General features: G+C 41.9%; 1 protein-coding gene across 3 annotated transcripts; it reads right to left on the reverse strand.

The window, feature by feature from the left end:
* Positions 1 to 562: 562 nt before the first annotated feature.
* sap130a (Sin3A-associated protein a) lies at positions 563 to 12,086 on the reverse strand. 3 transcript variants are annotated; one of them, XM_084548438.1, is made up of 21 exons: positions 12,011 to 12,086; positions 11,200 to 11,327; positions 10,839 to 11,104; positions 9,158 to 9,325; positions 8,943 to 9,024; positions 8,748 to 8,863; positions 8,534 to 8,658; positions 8,202 to 8,352; positions 8,025 to 8,115; positions 7,829 to 7,933; positions 7,642 to 7,747; positions 6,756 to 6,874; positions 6,292 to 6,585; positions 6,019 to 6,190; positions 5,037 to 5,135; positions 4,588 to 4,949; positions 4,256 to 4,501; positions 4,054 to 4,179; positions 3,857 to 3,960; positions 3,265 to 3,378; positions 563 to 1,908 (listed from the first exon to the last, which is right to left on the reverse strand). In XM_084548438.1, exons 2-21 carry the CDS (start codon positions 11,309 to 11,311, stop codon positions 1,750 to 1,752), a joined length of 3,117 nt encoding a protein of 1,038 aa, XP_084404564.1. In that variant the 5' UTR covers positions 11,312 to 11,327; positions 12,011 to 12,086; the 3' UTR covers positions 563 to 1,749. The 3 variants fall into 3 exon arrangements, with proteins under 3 accessions (XP_084404564.1, XP_084404565.1, XP_084404563.1); XM_084548439.1 differs by having other exon boundaries at positions 7,829 to 7,882; positions 8,943 to 9,066; XM_084548437.1 differs by having other exon boundaries at positions 8,943 to 9,066.
* Positions 12,087 to 19,464: the final 7,378 nt, after the last annotated feature.

The raw sequence follows: 19,464 nt of genomic DNA on the forward strand, positions 1-19,464 counted from the left end.
ACCACCCATATGAGCTGTATGAGAAATTCATGACAGATGGATCAGACTGAGCCAAAAAAATTTGAAGGGGAAGAAATAAAAACAGCGTAGACTGGTTTGACATTCTGTCAAACTGATCTAAACGGAAAGATTAAATACAGGGCTGTAAACAGTGAATCCTTTGTTGGGTTGTACCACAGCTTCCTCATATGTAATAACAATGAAATATAGTCACATAATTTGACACTGGTTATACTGCCAGGCAGTCATTTTGCAATCTATCTGCTCACGGGTGTGGTCTGTTTATGGAGTTAGCTTGACAGCAGAAAGTGGTTTCAGTTGGTTTAACTGCACACAGACACCTAACAGACCTGCCTGACAGCAGACATTTTGACTTGTCGCAGAAGGAAAGGAAACGTGTATTAATGGTGGCTCAGTTCCATTAAATGCCCACATTAAGCAGCACACACAAAGACCTGGAACGCAGCCATCATTAGTAGACCTGTTATTTAGTCAAATACTAAAAACAAGACACACACAATGAAAAATAAAAGTGAAAATAACAGTGTATCTCATATTGTTTAAGTATCTTTACTATAATTACACAGACAAAAACAATGTACAATGGCTGGATGCTTCAGGCTCACTTCGTCTCACGCCGTTACACTTGGCAACACGAAGCGGCCGCGCGTCTCACAGCACAAAATGTTTCATTGAGTACAAAACTTGAAAAGAACCAGGTCAATGAAAAATCAAAAGTACATTTACAGCGTTTTTTTTTTTTACAGGAATTCACTAAGCCGTTGTGATCACAGGGATGGTCACCCTCTTCCTTTTCAAGCACTCTGAATGAAAGCGTTACGGTCGCTGCTGTCGCGTTTATTTTTGAAGTGGATAAAACTGACGCTGCAGTTGTGAATACTAAATTGACTTGACGTTCTCACTTTCGATCCAAGCACATTGTTTGTCCTTTAAGAGCTTTTTTTTCCCCATATTCAATTTGACACATTTACTCTTGTTTAGTCCAAACCATTGAAGTACTCTGTTATTTATCAGATTAGCTAATCAACTGAAAAAAATGCAGGTGCAGGATAAAAAAAAAAAGGGGAAGCTGTGAAACTGACCTGACACTTTTCTTTGAATGGCATTTTTAGAGCATGTGGAGCAGCTTTCAAATGTCCCTGTCCAGTTCATGTACTCTGATAAAATGAAGGCACAGACTGATGAAAACAGCACGACTGAGATTAGTCTGTATACACGCAGTTTGACAAAGGACTCGTTTTAAATGATTCAATAACTCTGGGGTCATTCACCTTAACTAAAATTCTTTTTTATGGGACATGCTGGGTGTCAGATTCACGGCACCTGCATTTAGTGCCAAATAAAAGAGTTACACTATGCCCCTGCTTCAAATTGTCTTAAAAGAAGAGGCAGAAGCTAGGTTAGTAAAAATGGTCTCAAGGATCTTTGAAAATTAAAAAAACAAAAAAACAAAAGGGAGGGGTGGCTGTCCTTTTGGCCACTCTAATGTAACCTACATTGCTCCACGCTTTATGTGCGTTGTGTCTTGAAAGAGAACATGTTCCTGATGGGCATTTCTGATACGTGAAGCCCTCCGGCCTCCGGTTTCTTCTCTCTGTCCGCTCTCAGGCAGACAGGGAGGGTGCATGTGATTGTATGCTGCAAATCATAGCACCAAAACTCTGAGCAATTCCTTCACCCCTTCAGAGAGGGGGCAGAGGCGGTTGTCGACAGATGGTAAGGTCCTGCTTATGCACGTTCTTTGCGCTTCAGTTTGGAGGACTTCTTGACGGCGCCGTTCTTGTTGAGGAGCTTCAGCACTTTCTCCTTGTGGTCAAGCACTTTCATCATGGTGTCTCTGGCCTCTGTCACCTGGTCCATGACCAGTTTACAGCGTTGCATGTTACCCTGAGGACAAATGGACAAATTACTACAGCAAACTTGTTGACAAAGTAAAACGATTTGGGAAGTACTGTTCTTCTAATGGGACAAACCAGCTGGGCCTCAGCCAACATATATTTTCTGTGCAGACTGGAGTTAAATTCAGTTTCCATCCCACACTTCACAGATATTCTTCTATTTAATCTCAAACACACACAGCACATTATATAACTACAGATAAGCTTGCCAGATCAAGGAGCACTGAATGCACTACCTCACTGGGGAGCAAATGCCTAAATAAACAAAACAAAACACACATAACTAAGATGCAACAACGAGTTGTAAATGTATTGATGGAAACTCCAGATCAGTAGGTACAACTGCAGCAAGTTTGATTTCACTGTCAATCAAATCAAAAGCAGCAGCGGAAGAACCTGCTGTAACTTTGTAAACCTTTGCACTGAGAAAAATATCAAAGCTAAAGGCAAAATAATAAACATGGATGAGAAAATAGTTGGGGAGGTATGGTTTACATGGGTTGTCTATTCTTCAGAATTGAATGTGAGATTTTAACTGATTAACTTTTAATATCTAGACCTTCACCGATAGTCAGATATATCAGATATAACTGTTAAATAAACATTTCATAAATGCGATTCAGTAGTCCGTGCTCATATACTTGTAATTCTAACAACTTTAACAGAACTGCACCAGATATCACTTCATGGAAACGTCCTGTGCTTATACTCATAGATCATGGGGTTATGGGCCCATGTGTTAGTTTGGACATTTCAAATATTCAACCTCTGGAATCATTTGGCCCCAACTATGAGCTCCCTGACAATCTGACTGCCGACCAGTGCTCTGTAAAACAGGTCGTCTATTCCTGCTCAGTTTGAGGGGTAAACCTGTGATGAACCTTTTGAGCCGGATGTGATTCCTGTTGTGATCGAGCTTCAGACGAAGACTCCATTGAAGGCAGCCTTAGATGAAGCTTCACTGACACTGCAACAAAAACGTCTAAAGCACTGTGTCTGTCTGTGTACCTGTCTCAGTCTGTGTACCTGTCTCTGTACACACTGCACATGGGCATATGCTTTTTTCAGTATCAGTATTCAGCATTAGCAAGTCAATACAACTACTTGTTCTTGGTCTGACAAAACGTGATCGAGCAGCTACACAACATTCATGATGTTAGTTGCATAAACATTCTGACATTAACCTATTAAAACCTATTTTAAACATGAGAGGGCAGCCCATGGACACAGCAACTTGGGACATATAGTTAAGATAAGTACAGTACCTGTCATACTTGCCTTCTAAAAATATATGGTAAACTTCCATTTCGTGTATGTAAATATAAGCTTCCTGTGGTAAACTTACCTGTATTAGTTCATTGATTCGATGAAGGTCATCATCAGAGCCTGCCCTCTTCTTTGGAATCAGGCCTTCTTGGAGGGTGGAGAGGCGGCTGTACACATCATGCTCCAAACTCGACTTGAGTGAAAGCAACAGACAAAAACTGTGTTTAGTTTAAGAAGAGGGCACAAGGATGGTTTTGTTTTTGCACGGCATCACTGGGAGACACCAGTGGATATGGACTGAATACAATGCAAATTTATACAATGGCTATAATTAATATTGAGTGTGGCTATTTTAGTTGTTGTGGTAACTACAGTCAGTGAATCGTCACCAAGTTTTAAAGAGCATTTTTTTTCCACATATGTCTAACCCTAACCCTGCAACTCACAATTTCCTTGAAATTAAAATTAAACTTCTACTAAAATAGTTCTCATTTCTTGCTGGATGCTAATATATTGTACCTTCTGCTCTTGTGTTCATAGCAGTGATAAATGATACATTTCTCTCTACCTTAAAGACAAAATCGAATTATTAGACGTGAATTAAATGATAATTTTGAGTAATTCCAATAATTAGTAACACATCTGTGTGTAGCTCTGGGCTCAGCACTCACCAACTGTCTGAGCTGTGCAGCACACAGGTGAATTTTCCAGCCTTGTGCTCTGCATGCCACTCCTCTCTGATTGGCCATATCCTGCAAACTTCCCTTTTTCTCCTCTGGGAAAGAAAAGCAGAATTCTTGTTAGAAACAAACGGTCAGTAGCTCTATAAAATATATGCATATTTGACTCTACACAGTAAAATACCGACCTTTGACGCGGATGTCGCTGTACCTCTGGAAGTGGTGGTACGCAGCCTTCCAGGGGTTACGATAGTGGCGCAAAAGGGTAACAGGTGGACGAGGCCTGACTGGCACGTAACGCACTCCTTCTTCATCTTCAAGACAAAAAACAAGCATTAAACAAGTCACGGTTAATTATTTCTTATTGAAACAACAGTTGGCAATACATACCAACATATTCCCTAGGTGGAGATTCACGCCTCTCTGCCCTGCCAGTAATGGGCCTGCCTGGGGCCTTCTCCTCATCTGTGCTGTTGGTCTCAACCATCTCACTCTCTTCAGTAGAAATAACATGCTGCTGCTTGCGGGGCTTCTTCCTCGGCGAGGCCCCGGGAATCAAATCTCCCGTGGCAGGAGTGTTCAGGGTGGAGGCCTGGGTGGTGAGGGTTGGTGCTGACGACATGTTCACATTAGGATCTGAGGGGATGGATATTTTCATTTTCATACGTTCATGAATTTCCCAGATCTCATGTCATAGATGTGGAAAAGAAACATGATCTCACCTGGCTGAGAGGTGTCCATTGTCTCCACCTCTTGTTTGATTTTCACATCTGGACAAGTGGAGCTGGCTGCACAAGCTGCAGTGCTACTGGCTGCAGGCTGAGTGGGGGAGGCCACAGTGTTGGCCATTGAAGCAGGAACAGGGGGAGTCACAGCCATGGCTGCTGGCAGGGATGAGAGGACAGTGGAGGACTGGGAGGGAGGCACAGGTCCTGGTGTGGCAAGCATGGTGGGGATGGCTTGGGCGAGGTGCTGAGCGTTGGACGACACCGCCTGCTGCTCCCCTCCCTGAGAAGGCAGTGCTTCGACCGTAGCCATGACAGGAGGGGCCACAGCCATGTGCACCTCAGCTTTGGGTTTCACACTGTGAGAGGAATCAAAAGTGTCACGTCATAGAGTCATTTCAGAATGGGACGTGAACGTGGATGCGACCGATGTGACACAAGCTCACCCTGCTGGTCGTGGAGATCCTGCTCCTCTCACACCACTCTCCATTCTGCCACTACCAGGTTCACTGGGCTGGACGGGGATCAGGTTTTTGCGAACACACCTGAAACACCATCACAGAGAGATGTTGTTTATTCGAAGAAAACATTTAAAAATTCTGTTGGAACTTCTAGATGTTTAAATCAGATTTTATTTGGATTATCTTGTGCTGAAAGCCCCCTGCTCCAGAGTGACTATGTATCAGTGAAAAGCCTAGTTTCAAAAGTGAGTGACACATTATTGTGCACACAGTTTTAGGACTAATTTTAGGGTTATTTAGTTTGACAAATAAGGCCACAGTTAAGGTCATTGCAGTATTTAATGATACACAAAATCCACGGAAAGAGTCTTTTAGCATCTCTGCTCAGGGGAAACACTGTTAGCAGCTGTGTTGTCAACAGCAACAGAATATTTAGTGTTATCTAGTTTTACTCCTTGATAAAACAGTAAGGGAAGCCTTGACAACAAAAGGGGCATTCCTACATGAAACAGGAAGGGCCATATTGACTTTCTGCAGAGTGACTTCCTTCATTTTGTGCAAAGGTTCATTCTAATTTAACTTTTACACACATATTCAAAAATGTCTAGTCGATTTGAGAGATGGGTTGCGGTTAGCTGCATAAACTGTGATAGAGGTTAATGACGGTAAGATATTAACAAAATTAAGTATAATTGACAAACTTGTGGACTGCTACAGTTAGCATGCTAGATCATGCAGTTGATGTCAACATTGTTACCTCTTCTACTTCTCATTTTCCCTGCTTTTGGACCACAACATACAAGTAAATTCTACAGTTCAAAACAATTAAGAAGAAACTTGCAGTTTATGCAGATAATACACCAGCACATGGTATTCATCATGTTAAAATATTAAAAGAGGTCGTACAGGGAGAATATGGATTTTTTTTTTGCATGAGGCTGTGCTTTATGTGCCAGTGTCTACTCACCCTTCATTAGCGGGCTTCTTGCGGAGAATGCTAGGTCTAGGGGAGGAGACCAGTGTGGGAGCTCCCCCTACTCCTCCCTGGGTGTGTGCCTGCACCATGGTGGCTACTGGCTGGGTGGTGCTGAATGTGCTGCTGATGGGGCTCGCTACAAAGGCATCAGCCAAAACAACCCCTGAATTGAATAAAACATGCATTACAAACAGCCAACATCTCAACTAATTACTCATCAACACTATACTGGTTTGACTACAACCATAATAATGCAGTAACTACCAGATTTGGCATCAGACTGTGGTTGTTGCTGCTGCTGCTGAGTGACTATCGGCGCCTGTTGCATTCCTTGTGTGGTGATTGGCGCAGATGTGTGCAGGCCCTGAACTCCTATTGGTGCCGGCTGAATGCCTTGAGCAGCTATAGGTGCAGGCTGGATCCCCTGGGTGCTGATTTGTGCCGATGGGAGGCCAATCCGGTCCACTGCCATCAGCTGCATGTGGTTTAGATGGACAGTGGTGGCCACGCCCACTCCAGCTTGAGTGGGCAGTGCAGAACTCGGAGCTTGAGGAGTAACTTAGTGAGCAAAAATAAAGTTACAATGAGATCTCAATGCCATGTTCAACATACTTAACTGAGCACTTAAGACACGGTGCTAGTTTGTCACAATCCAACCTTAGCATAATTACAGATATTACTCTAGAATAATTAGCAATGACAAAACAACATTGGTTAGCAGTGCTTACCAGGATACTGGCGGATGGTGGATACAGAGCTGCTGATTGGTGTGTAGGTGTGTGTCAGAGGGGGGTATGAAGAGGAGTAAGCCGGCAGGAAATACTGGAACTGCACTGGCACAGAAGGCCTTGAAAACAATAACAAAACAAGATTAATACAAGATTAAACCTTATTTGCAAATTGAATTGGTTTATCATTATCAGTTGCATTATTCCACAGCCATGCATTTATAACAACCATCTTTTCCGGCAGTGAATAAAATCTGCTTCCATAAACATAATCTGACTACTGGTCATTAGTACATTAATTTACTATTATGGGCAGTTCTACACATTTTAAATCAGTGCATCCATCTTTAGCCACGCTATCAGGTTGGCCAACCCCTTCTTGACTTCACCCATAAGATTCTGAAGTGCAGTTCTGAAGCTCAGTGTGGTTGCTCCAGCATTGCATGACTTCGACTAACTTCCTGCTTATTCAAAAAAGGTTTAAGAGCTGGAGCATGTTTGGAGCCAAGATGGGCTACTGACACCTCCGCATATAGCTAGTGACTTAGGACAGCACACACCTGTCACTGGAAGCAACCACACCCTCAATTACACATAAGTTCACGCCTTTATACAATTTACACAGCTGAGTAGGGAAATAGCTATGAGAACTAGCACATTTATCTTTACCAGGCTATAAACATGATCATTTCTGCTGTAAAGTTTGGCATTTTAACATGATGGTTGATAAGCTTTAACTCCCTTTTGGAGCTAGTTACAGGTGGAACATTTTGGCCGTCCAGTAATGACTAAACTGTGTAAGTTATGTAACATATCCAAACATTTACAGAAAACTCTACAACCGCACCAGTGAGTCACACTTAATTCTCCAATACTGTGTGCTCACCTGTTGTCACTTCTAGTTTCCATGGTGACGGGGTTGGGAGATGACCTGTGGTAGTCGGGCTGCACACGGGATGAAGAGTGGGTGATGGGCTGAGGAACCACTTTAGCTGTGAACACCACAGGATGGTTAGGAGAAACACTGTGGCAGCACACACGTTAAAACAAGTGAGACAAAAGGGCCAACTTACCAACAGGGATGGCAGAGGTGGTGACTGCCGTAGGATGAGAGGAGTGTGAGGCCACTGTCATGGTGACAATAGTGCTATTAGTCATTTGAGTATGTGGCACAGTGCCTGAAAATTAGGGAAACAGGAGTAGAGATAGAGTTCTGGGTGCTAACATGATAACTGGCTAACACAGTATTAATATACAAAAAGCCAATACCTATTGTGGTTGTTGATGGCACAGTGTTAGTGGCAACAATTGGCGCCACAGTTGCTGCAGCTACTGGTGTCACGGTACTGAAGATGGGCTTCTGTTTCGGACAAACAAACAGTAATTTTAGCCATGTATGAATTTATTATTCAGTATTTTTGCAGGGAGTCAGTGAGAAGCAGTAACCTGTGCCATGGTGTGAGGAGGCTGGGGCTTCTGAGTTCCTATTGCAGGAGGATGGGAGGGCAGAGTGATCCGTGTGGCAGTGTCACGGGATGTCTGGGGCCTTTGAATACTAACCGTGGGTGCAGGGGTGTGAATGGTCAGCGCTGGACGACTGAAATAGGCAGAAAGACTAATTACTGATCTCAACAGTCCATCAACACATGGACAGGTTTGATAAATGCACAATGCACACATACAAGTACATCATTTTTTCTCTATTTTTTTTTCCCAACAGACAAATCAAACAATCTAAGAGTCAAAATCCTCTCTGCTTGTGTTTCTACTGTACTTACCCATGTGCCACCTCTGCAGAGTGTGTGACTGTTGGATTAATAACTGGAGACTGAGTTCTAGTTGCTGAGATTGGGGCCACCACAGTTGGAAGCACAGCTGTAGAAGTTGTTACCGTAGGGCGGGACTGTGGACAGACGGATACAACACCATTACACACTATTTCTAAATACACATAATAGCCCCACTTCTTTACAGTAAGGTGCATTAGAAAACCTGAATAGTCTGGTGGATAATGTGCTGCACTGTGGGCTGGCCAGGGCCCGCACTTGGTCCGGTGGCTGGCCGCAAGACGGTTTTAGTACTGGACATAACAGCTGCTGCAGCAGCCCCTGCAGGACAAAGAATACGGTGATCTAGTGACTGCAACAAGTGAGCGGGAAATGGACTAGCTTATTACATCAGACATACCTCGGGGTAAATGGGACGTGAAGGTCTGGGGGGGAACTGTAGGTGTCCCGATCTGCAGCGCAGGAGCACTGCCCCTAATGATCTGAAAATTAGCTGACATCAGGTGCAAGTTGCTGGAATGACCCTGAAACAGCATGAATGCAGTTCAGGACTTTAGTAATCAACAGGAAAAAGAAACATAATAGTCACTAACAGTCAATGTTCAGTGCTCTCACCTGCTGACCACTGATGGTTGCCACAGGAATAGACGGGGTTGGAGCTATACTACTCTCTATGGTGACAGTGATGTGACCGGGCACCTTGGGGGGTATAGGAATATGAGCCTGGTTGGAAGCTGGTGCTGGAGCAATAAGACGACTTGGCATAGGTGACTTCAGGACAGCCTTAAAAAGGGGTGTTAGAGGGTGTTAGTATGTCATAAAAACAAAAAGCAACAGATTTCTATATCAAAGTTGTTGCAGTTGCCGACTTTCCGTATTTAATAAAAGAAACTATCTATCGAGCTGACAGTCACTATCACTCATTTAATTGTTATAAAGGGAAATAAGTACCTGACAAAGTATCTCCAAAATTGTTTATCTGATTATATGATTGTAAGAACAGTAACCAACAACCTTACTATTCAATCGAATCGTTAAAAACGATTACACCTACAAAACTGAAACTTTTCTGCTGAAAAAAATCCATCTGCTCCAGCAATTATTTTGCAAAGCTAGATTTTCAGTTGTAAGGTGTATCCTTCTAAACCAGTGGTTCCCAACCTGTGGTATGCGTACCCCCAGGGGTACGCAGAGTGACGTAGGGGGTATGCGAAAGAGTTGATTCTGAACTCAGCCTGATTACATTTTGAAACTGAAAAAACAGATAACGGGTTGTTTTCTCACAGGGCTGGGCGATTAATTGAATTTCGATTTTGATTTCGATTTTGGCTTCCCTCGATCATGAAAATATGATATTCGTAATAAAACGATCATTCTGCCGCACGCCGTGTCTTGGTAAATGCAGCAAACCCTTCCATCTCCATCTGTGCGCTCCGCTCCGCCCCCGTCGGAAAAAAAAAGTGTAGAAGAAGACGATAGAAGATGGCAGAAAGGCAGCCTTTGGTCGGAAAGAAAGGTAAAGAGAATTCTGTGGCGTGGAAACACTTCGGTTTCGAGGAGTCTGACTCGGAACAAACGAAGATGTGCAAGATATGTCATGCTACTAAGGTTGACAACCGTCCCTTGAAAAACGGAATCGTCCCGTATTTACAAACAAAACTACGTGTCTCGTATTGAGCTGTCACGGGACGCACTTTGTCCCGTACTACCGTGAAAATAAAAAATACTGTGGATTTAAGGAATAACCAGGCGCTTTATATGAACATGTACGGTAAATTTATTCCCAGGCCGTCTCCTGCTCTGTGACCAATGAGCTGACAGCGGAAATCCCGCTCACCTCATTGGTCGAGGTACTGTTGCTTGCGAATCTTGTATTAAAAATAAACTGTTGAAAAAAAAATTCTTATTTATTTTCTTATTTCTTATTTGAGCTGTCAAGTCATCAGTCTGAGGTAAACTAGGCTGCCAAAAATGGATAAATGGCTAAAACGGATAGATTGCTCTTCCAGAGAGACCTCAACTGCTACCACCAGTCAGGCTCACAGACATTTCTTTTTCTAGCTGCTACAAGAGCGTGAGAGTAGGGGGTACATGGCTGGAGGTCAAATGTCTGAAGGGGTACAGGGCTGTGAAAAGGTTGGGAACCACTGTTCTAAACCAAATTGCCGAAGAAGAAATTCAAGACCCTTGGATTGGCCATTAAGGTTTCCAATTTTCCTTTTCAATCATCGTCACCCCTCCTGGTTAATCTACTCGTCTGCTCAAAAATATGGCAAAGTTAGACATGTAATTTCACCTTCATCTGTCCCTCAGTGAGGACTGCAGGCTGGCCCTGTGGGAGGTGGACTGCCGGGGCAGGAACAGTCACAGGTGTGCTAGGCTGGATGGGCACGGTCTGTGGAGCAGCTTGAGGCTGGCTGTGGGTCTGTGGTTGCGGGTAAGGTCTGACCACCATCGTCTCCTGCTTGTCATCTCTGAAAGCTAAGTTTCCCCCGCCCCCGGCAGGTGGGTGGGTTTGCTGACCGTGGTCAGCCTCCCGACTACTGTCAGCATCTCCACCTCCTAAGACACAACGGTTTGATTAAAAATGAATTAACAGGTATCTTCTCCCGCATTTGTGAAGTATGCTGTGGGTGACTGCAGTAATAATATGTTACCTGGAGCATTTGACGGCTGATTGACAGGCATCAGGTTTCCAGCAGCAGGGACCTGAGGTGCACCTCCGCTGGAAGCAGGCAGCCCGTGTCGGGGGAATTGCTGGGAGCTCATTTTATCTCTTTATGACCTAAAAGAGTGAGTCTACATTAATTCAAGTAACAAACATACTGAAGATACCACGCATTGTTAAAGTAAGGTAAGATCTTTGGTTCTTACACTGATCATGTATGAGAACCACAACAACAAAAGCACACCAGTTTAACCCTTTACAGGCAGCGCGGGGACATAAACAGGCTAATGGAGAGAAACACAGCCGTAACCAGCTAGCACGGGAGCCCGGATCAAACAAACAACAATAGGAAAATCGTTTTGATAAAATTTCATATAGATAAGTTCCATCTAAGTGTGAAAAAGACACACGAACATGTTATGGACCTTTGTTTGACGTCTTGTGTGGTATTACCATATGACAAAACTGCTCGACAACAACTGTAACGTTGCTTACCCAATATCAAGTTAGCGTCCATGTACAGAAGCCGCTTTTTAACTGCCTGCGTTAAAATGACCAAACGCGGTATCAGTCGAGTCAGATAATGTTCACTGTAGACAATGGTTCTAGTTGGGTAGTCTTAAAACTAAAGGCTATCTTGTTAGCCAGCTATCTTAGCTAGCAGCGGGCTAACGTTACAATCGTTAACCCTGAAACCGCCTTCTTTTCATTCTAAATCCCCAACTTTCTGAGCGGCACAACGGTGCAAACTTCATGCCGCGTAACAAGTAAACACATTTCTTTTTGTGTGCAGACGTTACCGTGTCGCTGAGTTATTAGGCAATAGTTGCTTTGTGGATTACAATTTTTTCCATTCGTCTTTTCTTTTTTCCAACACAAGCCGGAAGAACGCTCAGGAAGAACCGGGCCTCTGTGCTGCATTCCACCAATCAGAGAAGGGACTGCCTGATAACCGACCAATCGGAGCACAGGAAATGTTCTAACCAACCTACACTTACACTAGGGAGGGGGAACCAGCGCTCGAGGGACCGCTACGACCCCAACACCACTGTCACGTGGTCGACGGATGCAGCCCAAACCAGGCTAGCGTTTGAGATTTGAGCTAACCAGCTAGCATGTGTCATGCGCAATTCTGTAGATCACGGACTGCTTGTAAAATCAATAAATACAGACTATGACGGTGACAGTCAACAGACCGTTATGATAATGTTTATAATGAAGTATTTATTAATTAGGAAAGAATATTTCACACCCTTCACATAAGTAAAAATAACTAACCAAACTAACTTAAAATATATTTTCAAAAGGTACCAAAAGTAAATATAATGTACACATAATAAAGAAATACTCTCTCCCTTCAGAAGATGATAATAACATTAGGTTAATGTTAGTAAATGCATAACATGTCGGTAGCATTTATGTGATTAAAATGAACAGATACCAGGGTGAAATAGTTGTTAAATTGTTTATCATTTTACTAAAATATTGTGTTGAATTTTCAGAGCATCTATTTAATGCTATGCAATATATTTACATGCAAAATGATTGTGTCCTCTAAATTAGATTTATATTAACATATTTTCTTTATAAATATACTTTTTGCTTGAAAAGCACTATTAACATGGGTGTACATATAAGGAAATCAACAGTATCAAAATAATCAGTGTTTACATACACACATTTAAGGAAGTACAATGTACAATGTGTCAAGCTTTTCCCACAAGCTTATACGCTTTTTTACATATTTTTTTATCACATTTTTAGTTCTAGGTTTAGTTACTCTGAAATCAGTACAAGATATTGAACTTAGGGTTATTTGCATTAGTTGTTGTCATAACAAGCAGAGATATGTGAAGAAAAAGAAATTCACTGTTGCTGTACTGAGACAAATAATGACTTCTTCTTTCTCTTACATACTAAACTAGTACAGCTAACATGTACTATAGCTATGGGTAAAGATTACCTATCAAATAAACACCAGCATGTCAGCACTGATATGGAGCATATGAGGGTATAATACTATTTGTTACATAGTAGATCAGTCTAAGACAGGTTTAGGTTTATTAACATTTGTAATTGTTCAATTAAAACACTACCAGGTTTTACCATCATATTTTTGAAAAAGTTCTAACTTTAAAAACACTGTACACTGTGCAGTTAACTTAAACGAGTATAATATTGCACTTTATCAGACTACTTCATTCTTCATTCACTTCATCCCATTATATAAATTTCTCAGCTAACAGAGAAGCCTGTCTTTGGGAGTCTCATGCTTATTGCCTTGCAGGTTGTGGCAGTCAGTCGAGAGTTTCCCGCTTTAAAAACTGAATCAAGAGCTGTCTGCTACAACTGAATTAGAGGTGGAGCCTCCTGGGGCATCGTTGCTGCTGCAATAACCGGCCTGAAACACTAGAGAGCAGCAGCCAATCAGAGAAATACATTTGGGCTTTAAAGTAGAACTTCCAGGTCCCCTAAGTGGAGAAGGGTAAGCTTTTCTATCAAAATTGGATTTCCTCATTTAAAAAAAAAAAAAAAAAAAAAAAAAGTTCCTGAAACCATGAAACAGTGAAAGATCTTATAGTCTTACAGTCCACACATTCAATCTTGTGTAATATTTCAACTCCTGACTTTACAGAAGATGAGTACACTCCCTGAAGCTATTCACCACTGCAAACTATAGACTTTTTGTTCACAGGGGACATGTAAACAATGGGTTCAACTCTGTTTTCTTGTGGGAAACGCGTTCACAACGCATGGGGGAAATACAGTGTGACAGCCAATAACCCAAACTGCCTATAGTCTTTTAAAACGTCTATACTTTATCCATCTTTAGGGGATGTGAATCACGTCACTGATTAAAAGATGATGCCTTTGTGGACTGTAGGCTGTAGATGATTTGTAGCCATGCTAGCAGGTGGCTCTGTTGATGGAAATGTTGGTCTGCCTGACACTCAGTTGACAGTGGAATGCCTCAACACTGGATGGTGCCATGAATTACAGCAGTTATCTGTGTTGCCCAAAGAATGAATCCCTCTGACTTTGCTGATGCTACGCCCTTTTCTCCAGACCCACAACAAAGTTCACATTTGTGGTTTGACATCATGAAATGACTTTATGAAATTAGGTACACACACTCATGATCCCCAGGACGAAATGCCATCACGTTGGCAATGCCCTGATCTCAGTTTGCATCATTATTGGCCAACAAAATGTAATTTGTCCAACAACAAATTATTGCCAAACTAAGCATATTATCATTAGGCTAAGTGTTTATCTTTAAGTAGCATATGTTAGTATGCTAGGTCAGGGTTTCAAACCACAGTTGGTACCTAAACATTAAACCTGTGTGCTCCAGGTGCACCCTATCATGACTTAAATTGGTTTATACTCCTGCAACTGATCTATGATGGGCCACTGTAACAAACAAGGGTGGCCTATGCTAATTATAATACAGTTAGGAAGGCTTGGTAGATGGGCTGAATGCAGCTGAATGTGCTTCAAAACACATTTGGAATAGGTGGAATAGCTCATGTTGGAGTTGGAGCTCATAAATGTTTACAAAACAATTATTTTTACTGAAAGCATTGCTATGTACTACAGGGAGAAGATATCTGAGTAGGTGTGGAAGCAGAAGGTGCTTGCCACTGAGACATAGATGAGAACTGCATTTCAGACCAATCAAAATCTGGTCTGGTTAGAGCGTTGAGGTAAGATGCGGAAAGTACCTTCAACATCTTCAAGATCCTACGCAGAACTGTAAATCTGACTTGACCCTGTGTTCTGCCCCAACTAACAGGGACATGCACAAAACAATTTCACTGTGCTATAACGTGTATGTGACAAATTAAGACTTCTCCTTCTTCTTCTAACCTCTAACCTCTAGCACGGCTGCAGACTGTGAATCTTGCTTTCAGATGGAGAAACAGTTAACAAGATTTTATATTACAGCATCACAATGCTCTTCTTTCTGGCTAGAAAGGAATCAGATCAATTTATTTGGAGTGTAGAGACAGTTTTTATTCTCAGTGTAATTTCAGAGGTAAATTATTGGAAAGTACTAGACAATAAAAACGAAACAATATTCAGTGCTGCCTGTGATAAAATCTGTGAAAATTCCCGAGAATCTTAATGTCACTGACACTATTAACGCCACAATCCTTCCGGGCTAGTTAAGCACGTCATCATTCACATACACCTGGGAAATAAAGGGTCATATAAACCATTCCTTCAGGCTGAGGCATGCCCACTAAATTCCCCAGCTGTGCACGCTGGCTCAGTCCCTCAGTCACTCACACACACCTGTTGGTATGTTGCTTTGAATGTCAAGCTTGTGAAACCCTCATGACAAGCCTTCCTAGGATATTTTGACAGTTAAACAAATAACATTGTTACCATGAAATGCTGATTCTGGTAAATTTGTTGTTCCCTTAAAAATACAGATTAAATATAGTTATCGAATTATGAATTGCACAGGAAAGACACTGCTTATTGCTCTGACTATAATTTCTCCATCATTAACTTATATAAATAATAAATCTTTTATGAAGTCAAACTGTCTATAGCCCAATGATTTTTCTTACTCATTTGTCTACTTTGTTCATTACTCATGGCCACTGCCAACTTAAATTTACTAATGTTTCAGGACTAAGTGGCCTGCACCTGGCTGTACAGTGTCTGATTTTTACCACTGACTCAGGTGCTTTTGTCTTCATTTAGCCCGGAGAACATCCTCCACACCACTTCTCTCTGTAATGCCAGACATGCATCGTTTTGACTCACTGACTCATTCCTTTGCAGCAGTGAATCAGTTTTTGGGATTGTGCAGCCCAGCTGATTCACTGGGAAACACTGGCAGACCTAGACTGTAACCAGTAAAACAGCCACGGTCAAGTGTCTCATGCATGTTTAATTAAAGACACAGTTTCAAGCCCTGACATACAGATGGCCTCTGGCTATTGTGACCCTACTGCCTTATTTACATAGTTTTATTAAAATGACACCAGTTTACAGTTTTATACACTAATGGATCAAATGAGAACCAAAAAAACATAATCACCCCAGATCCCCTATGATAGAATAATACTGCATTGTTTGGGATTTTCTTTGTGGTATTTACTTTAGAAAGAAAGACATTAGGGCAATAGGGTAGGGCAGGGTAGGTAGGGTTATACAGTCCACAAATGAAGTGCTAAACACCTATTATCAGCTCACAAAAGAACCTGTGAGCCTAATGAAAGTAACATAAATATATTGCTTTTGTCTTTAAGGCTCAAGAGAAGTCTCTAGGAAGTCTGACACTAGTCCATTCAAAGGCAACTTCAACTAGCGTCATCCAACTTTTAAATAAGCTTTATTTTTTTTGCGGTAAGATAGAAGAGATATCATTTAATATCATATACATTAAGAGTAAGAGCTAAACATCCAGGGGATGATTCAAAGGTTTAAAATAAAAAATAAAAAAAACACCAATAGCTGTAAAACCACATATTGAGATCTTGTGTCTTTACTGTTGAGGTACATTTCAGTGGATTTTTGAACAATGGAGGGTACATAATGCACCATACTGTATATGGTGCACAAAATGAAGATCCAGTTAACTTTTCCTGCACATATGCAGTCAGCATTGCTGTATAATCCATGCAGTCACATGTTGGGCCAAACACAGATGTTCGTAAAGAGGCGAATGGCAAAATTTATATCACATGGACCCACACGGAAATAATGACCTGGACTTCAGAGACCAAGTGTGCCAGCCAAGTGGTTTCCCAAAATGTCAAACTATTCCTTTATTTTCAAACCCTCATTAACAGGCCACAAATCTGACCCTATGACATTTACTGCACACATTATTGAGCTGGATAGCTGGTAGTTAGATGGTACAGCAGAACTGGTGTGGAGCTCTTCCTGCCGTTACACCACGGTCCAGTCCTACCTTCATACCTCTGGTTTAACAGCCACACAAAGTTGCAATTGACACGGACCTAAAGATTTGCTGAATCGTCTCAGTAACAGCCCTAAATTTAGGCTGGATTTATGTGGAAACGTTAAGGGGGCGGGGGCACATTCCATGACTGCTGCAGGCAGGAAGTTTTGGAATCTCCATGGAAATTAAGGCAAAACACAGAGGTCCACAGTTATTTTTCCAAGTATTTCGCACATGCTTTTAGTAAAAAATGTGCTCAAGGACTTTGAGAAGGAGACAGATGATTTGTTACCAACTGTCCCCTCCACTTCTGCCAGACGTACTGATTGTATCTCAAAGTTTATTGTGAGCAGTGCATTACGTTAAACTGTGAAAAACAATTAACTGATCATCGTTCTTATGTAAGAACCATAGCCGAGTTGCTGGGAGTCTGAGAGGTAGATGAAACTGTGGTGATGAATACAATGAGACCTGACAACAATCGCAGTAATTCATTCTGCAGTCCAGATGTGTGTGGAATGCATATATGCATTCTGTGAGGGTGTTTTTTTTTCTTAAATTTTTCTTCATCATCCCACAAGAATGAATCTCCCTCTGTGAAGCTGTTCAAACTTGGCACTGTCTGGATTCACATAATCCTAACCTTCCCCCTACAGAGTCACTCACAGTTAGGTGGACTGGTGGTGGTGGTGCTGTGTGTGTGTGTGTGTGTGTGTGTGTGTGTGTGTGTGTGTGTGTGTGTGTGTGTGTGTGTGTGGGTGTGGGTGGGGGTGGGGGGGGGGGGGGGGGGGGTGGGGGTACAGATATTAGAGGCAGGATGAACTATCTGAAATGTGATCTGTGGGAGCACAGATAGGACCAAAATAATGTTAAATCACAGACCCCATGGTGCCACATGTGCCCCAGCTGGAAATGGTAACAGATGGAGATTTATTACTGGAGCTTTTCTCACTTGAGAAAAATGGCACTTGACTACAACGAGGCAGCAGGGGGAATATGTGTGGCATCTATGCCATTTCAAGCTCACCAGTGAGAACAGGGAAGACAAAACTGTTTACCGATATATCTTCGCATCTAAAGACATCTCGGAAATATACTTAAAGTAACATACACATGATATTTGAAACAAAGTACAGCTTTCAGCACAATGCTGCTGTTTGTGTGTCATAAAAGACATGTTTGCCTGATGAATAAAGGAAAACAGACTCACATGATGTTAGTGTAATTCTTGTGGCTGTGGATAAACATCATAAAGACACTGTGGTCATGGGAAAACACTCCAAGCGTTTACCCAGGGTGTTCCATAGAACCTCTAGACAGCCTTTATACAAAATGCTCTTTCTGTAAAGGCCAGTAAGATCTGAAACAGTCTTCCACTCTCCATAAGGGAGTGTCCCACATGACAAACCTTCAAAACTTACCTCAAGCAGTGGTTGGTTGAAAGCAAACCAGTAAACATTGACTTTCATCTTCTTAGTAATGTACTGTCTTGTGATGTGCTCTTATTGTGATCTACTGTCCTGTCCTGTGTCTTATCATGTCTTTGTGTTACCTGCCTAGGGACTGTGGATGCAAGTCTATATGTCCTTCAGACCAACAGGTTTAAATATGGCCTCATCTTAGGCTTTATATAATCAAATCAGCCTCACCATCCCTCTTACCCGCATGACCACCATGGGGTCCACAGCCTTCAGCCGTTCCGCCCCCTACCTCTGGAATTCCCTTCCACCCAACATCCGTAACATTGACACATTGACTATTTTTAAATCCCATCTCAAAACCCACCTGTTCCTACAAGCCTACCCACCCTGACTGTGACTCTCTCCAGATTTTTTATCCTTTTTTTTAACCAAATCTTTTATCTTTTTATCTTATCTTTTCATTGTCATATACTTGTAGTTTTTTTAATGCTTTTGATGTCTGTTATGTATTTTAAACCCTGTCTTACTTTGTGCGGTGTCCTTGGGTGTTTTGAAAGGTGCCTATGAATAAAATGTATTATTATTATTATAAATCACTTTCAGTTTCTCATTCATTTTCACTGTGGCTATGTTTCAATTCTTCTTGAGCATACAGTGCTTCTTTATACCTCCAGCAGACATAAAGCAGCATTGTCGTTTATTCATAGCTGTGTTTCTGATGATGCGATGAATGGACGTCCAATATTTGCTTTTGTAATTTGAACTTTGTGAACTTTTTATTCCTTGCAGCCAAGTTGTCACTGTAACAAAACGTAACCTTAAAACATAACATGCACAGGTCATGTTCTGTGGCCTGGTGGTTAGAGAAGCAGTGGGGGCCAAGTAGTCATGTGGGTTTTTATTTACCTTT

Source organism: Chelon labrosus (genome assembly GCF_963514085.1).
Source record: "Chelon labrosus genome assembly, chromosome: 7".
NCBI lineage: Eukaryota > Metazoa > Chordata > Actinopteri > Mugiliformes > Mugilidae > Chelon > Chelon labrosus.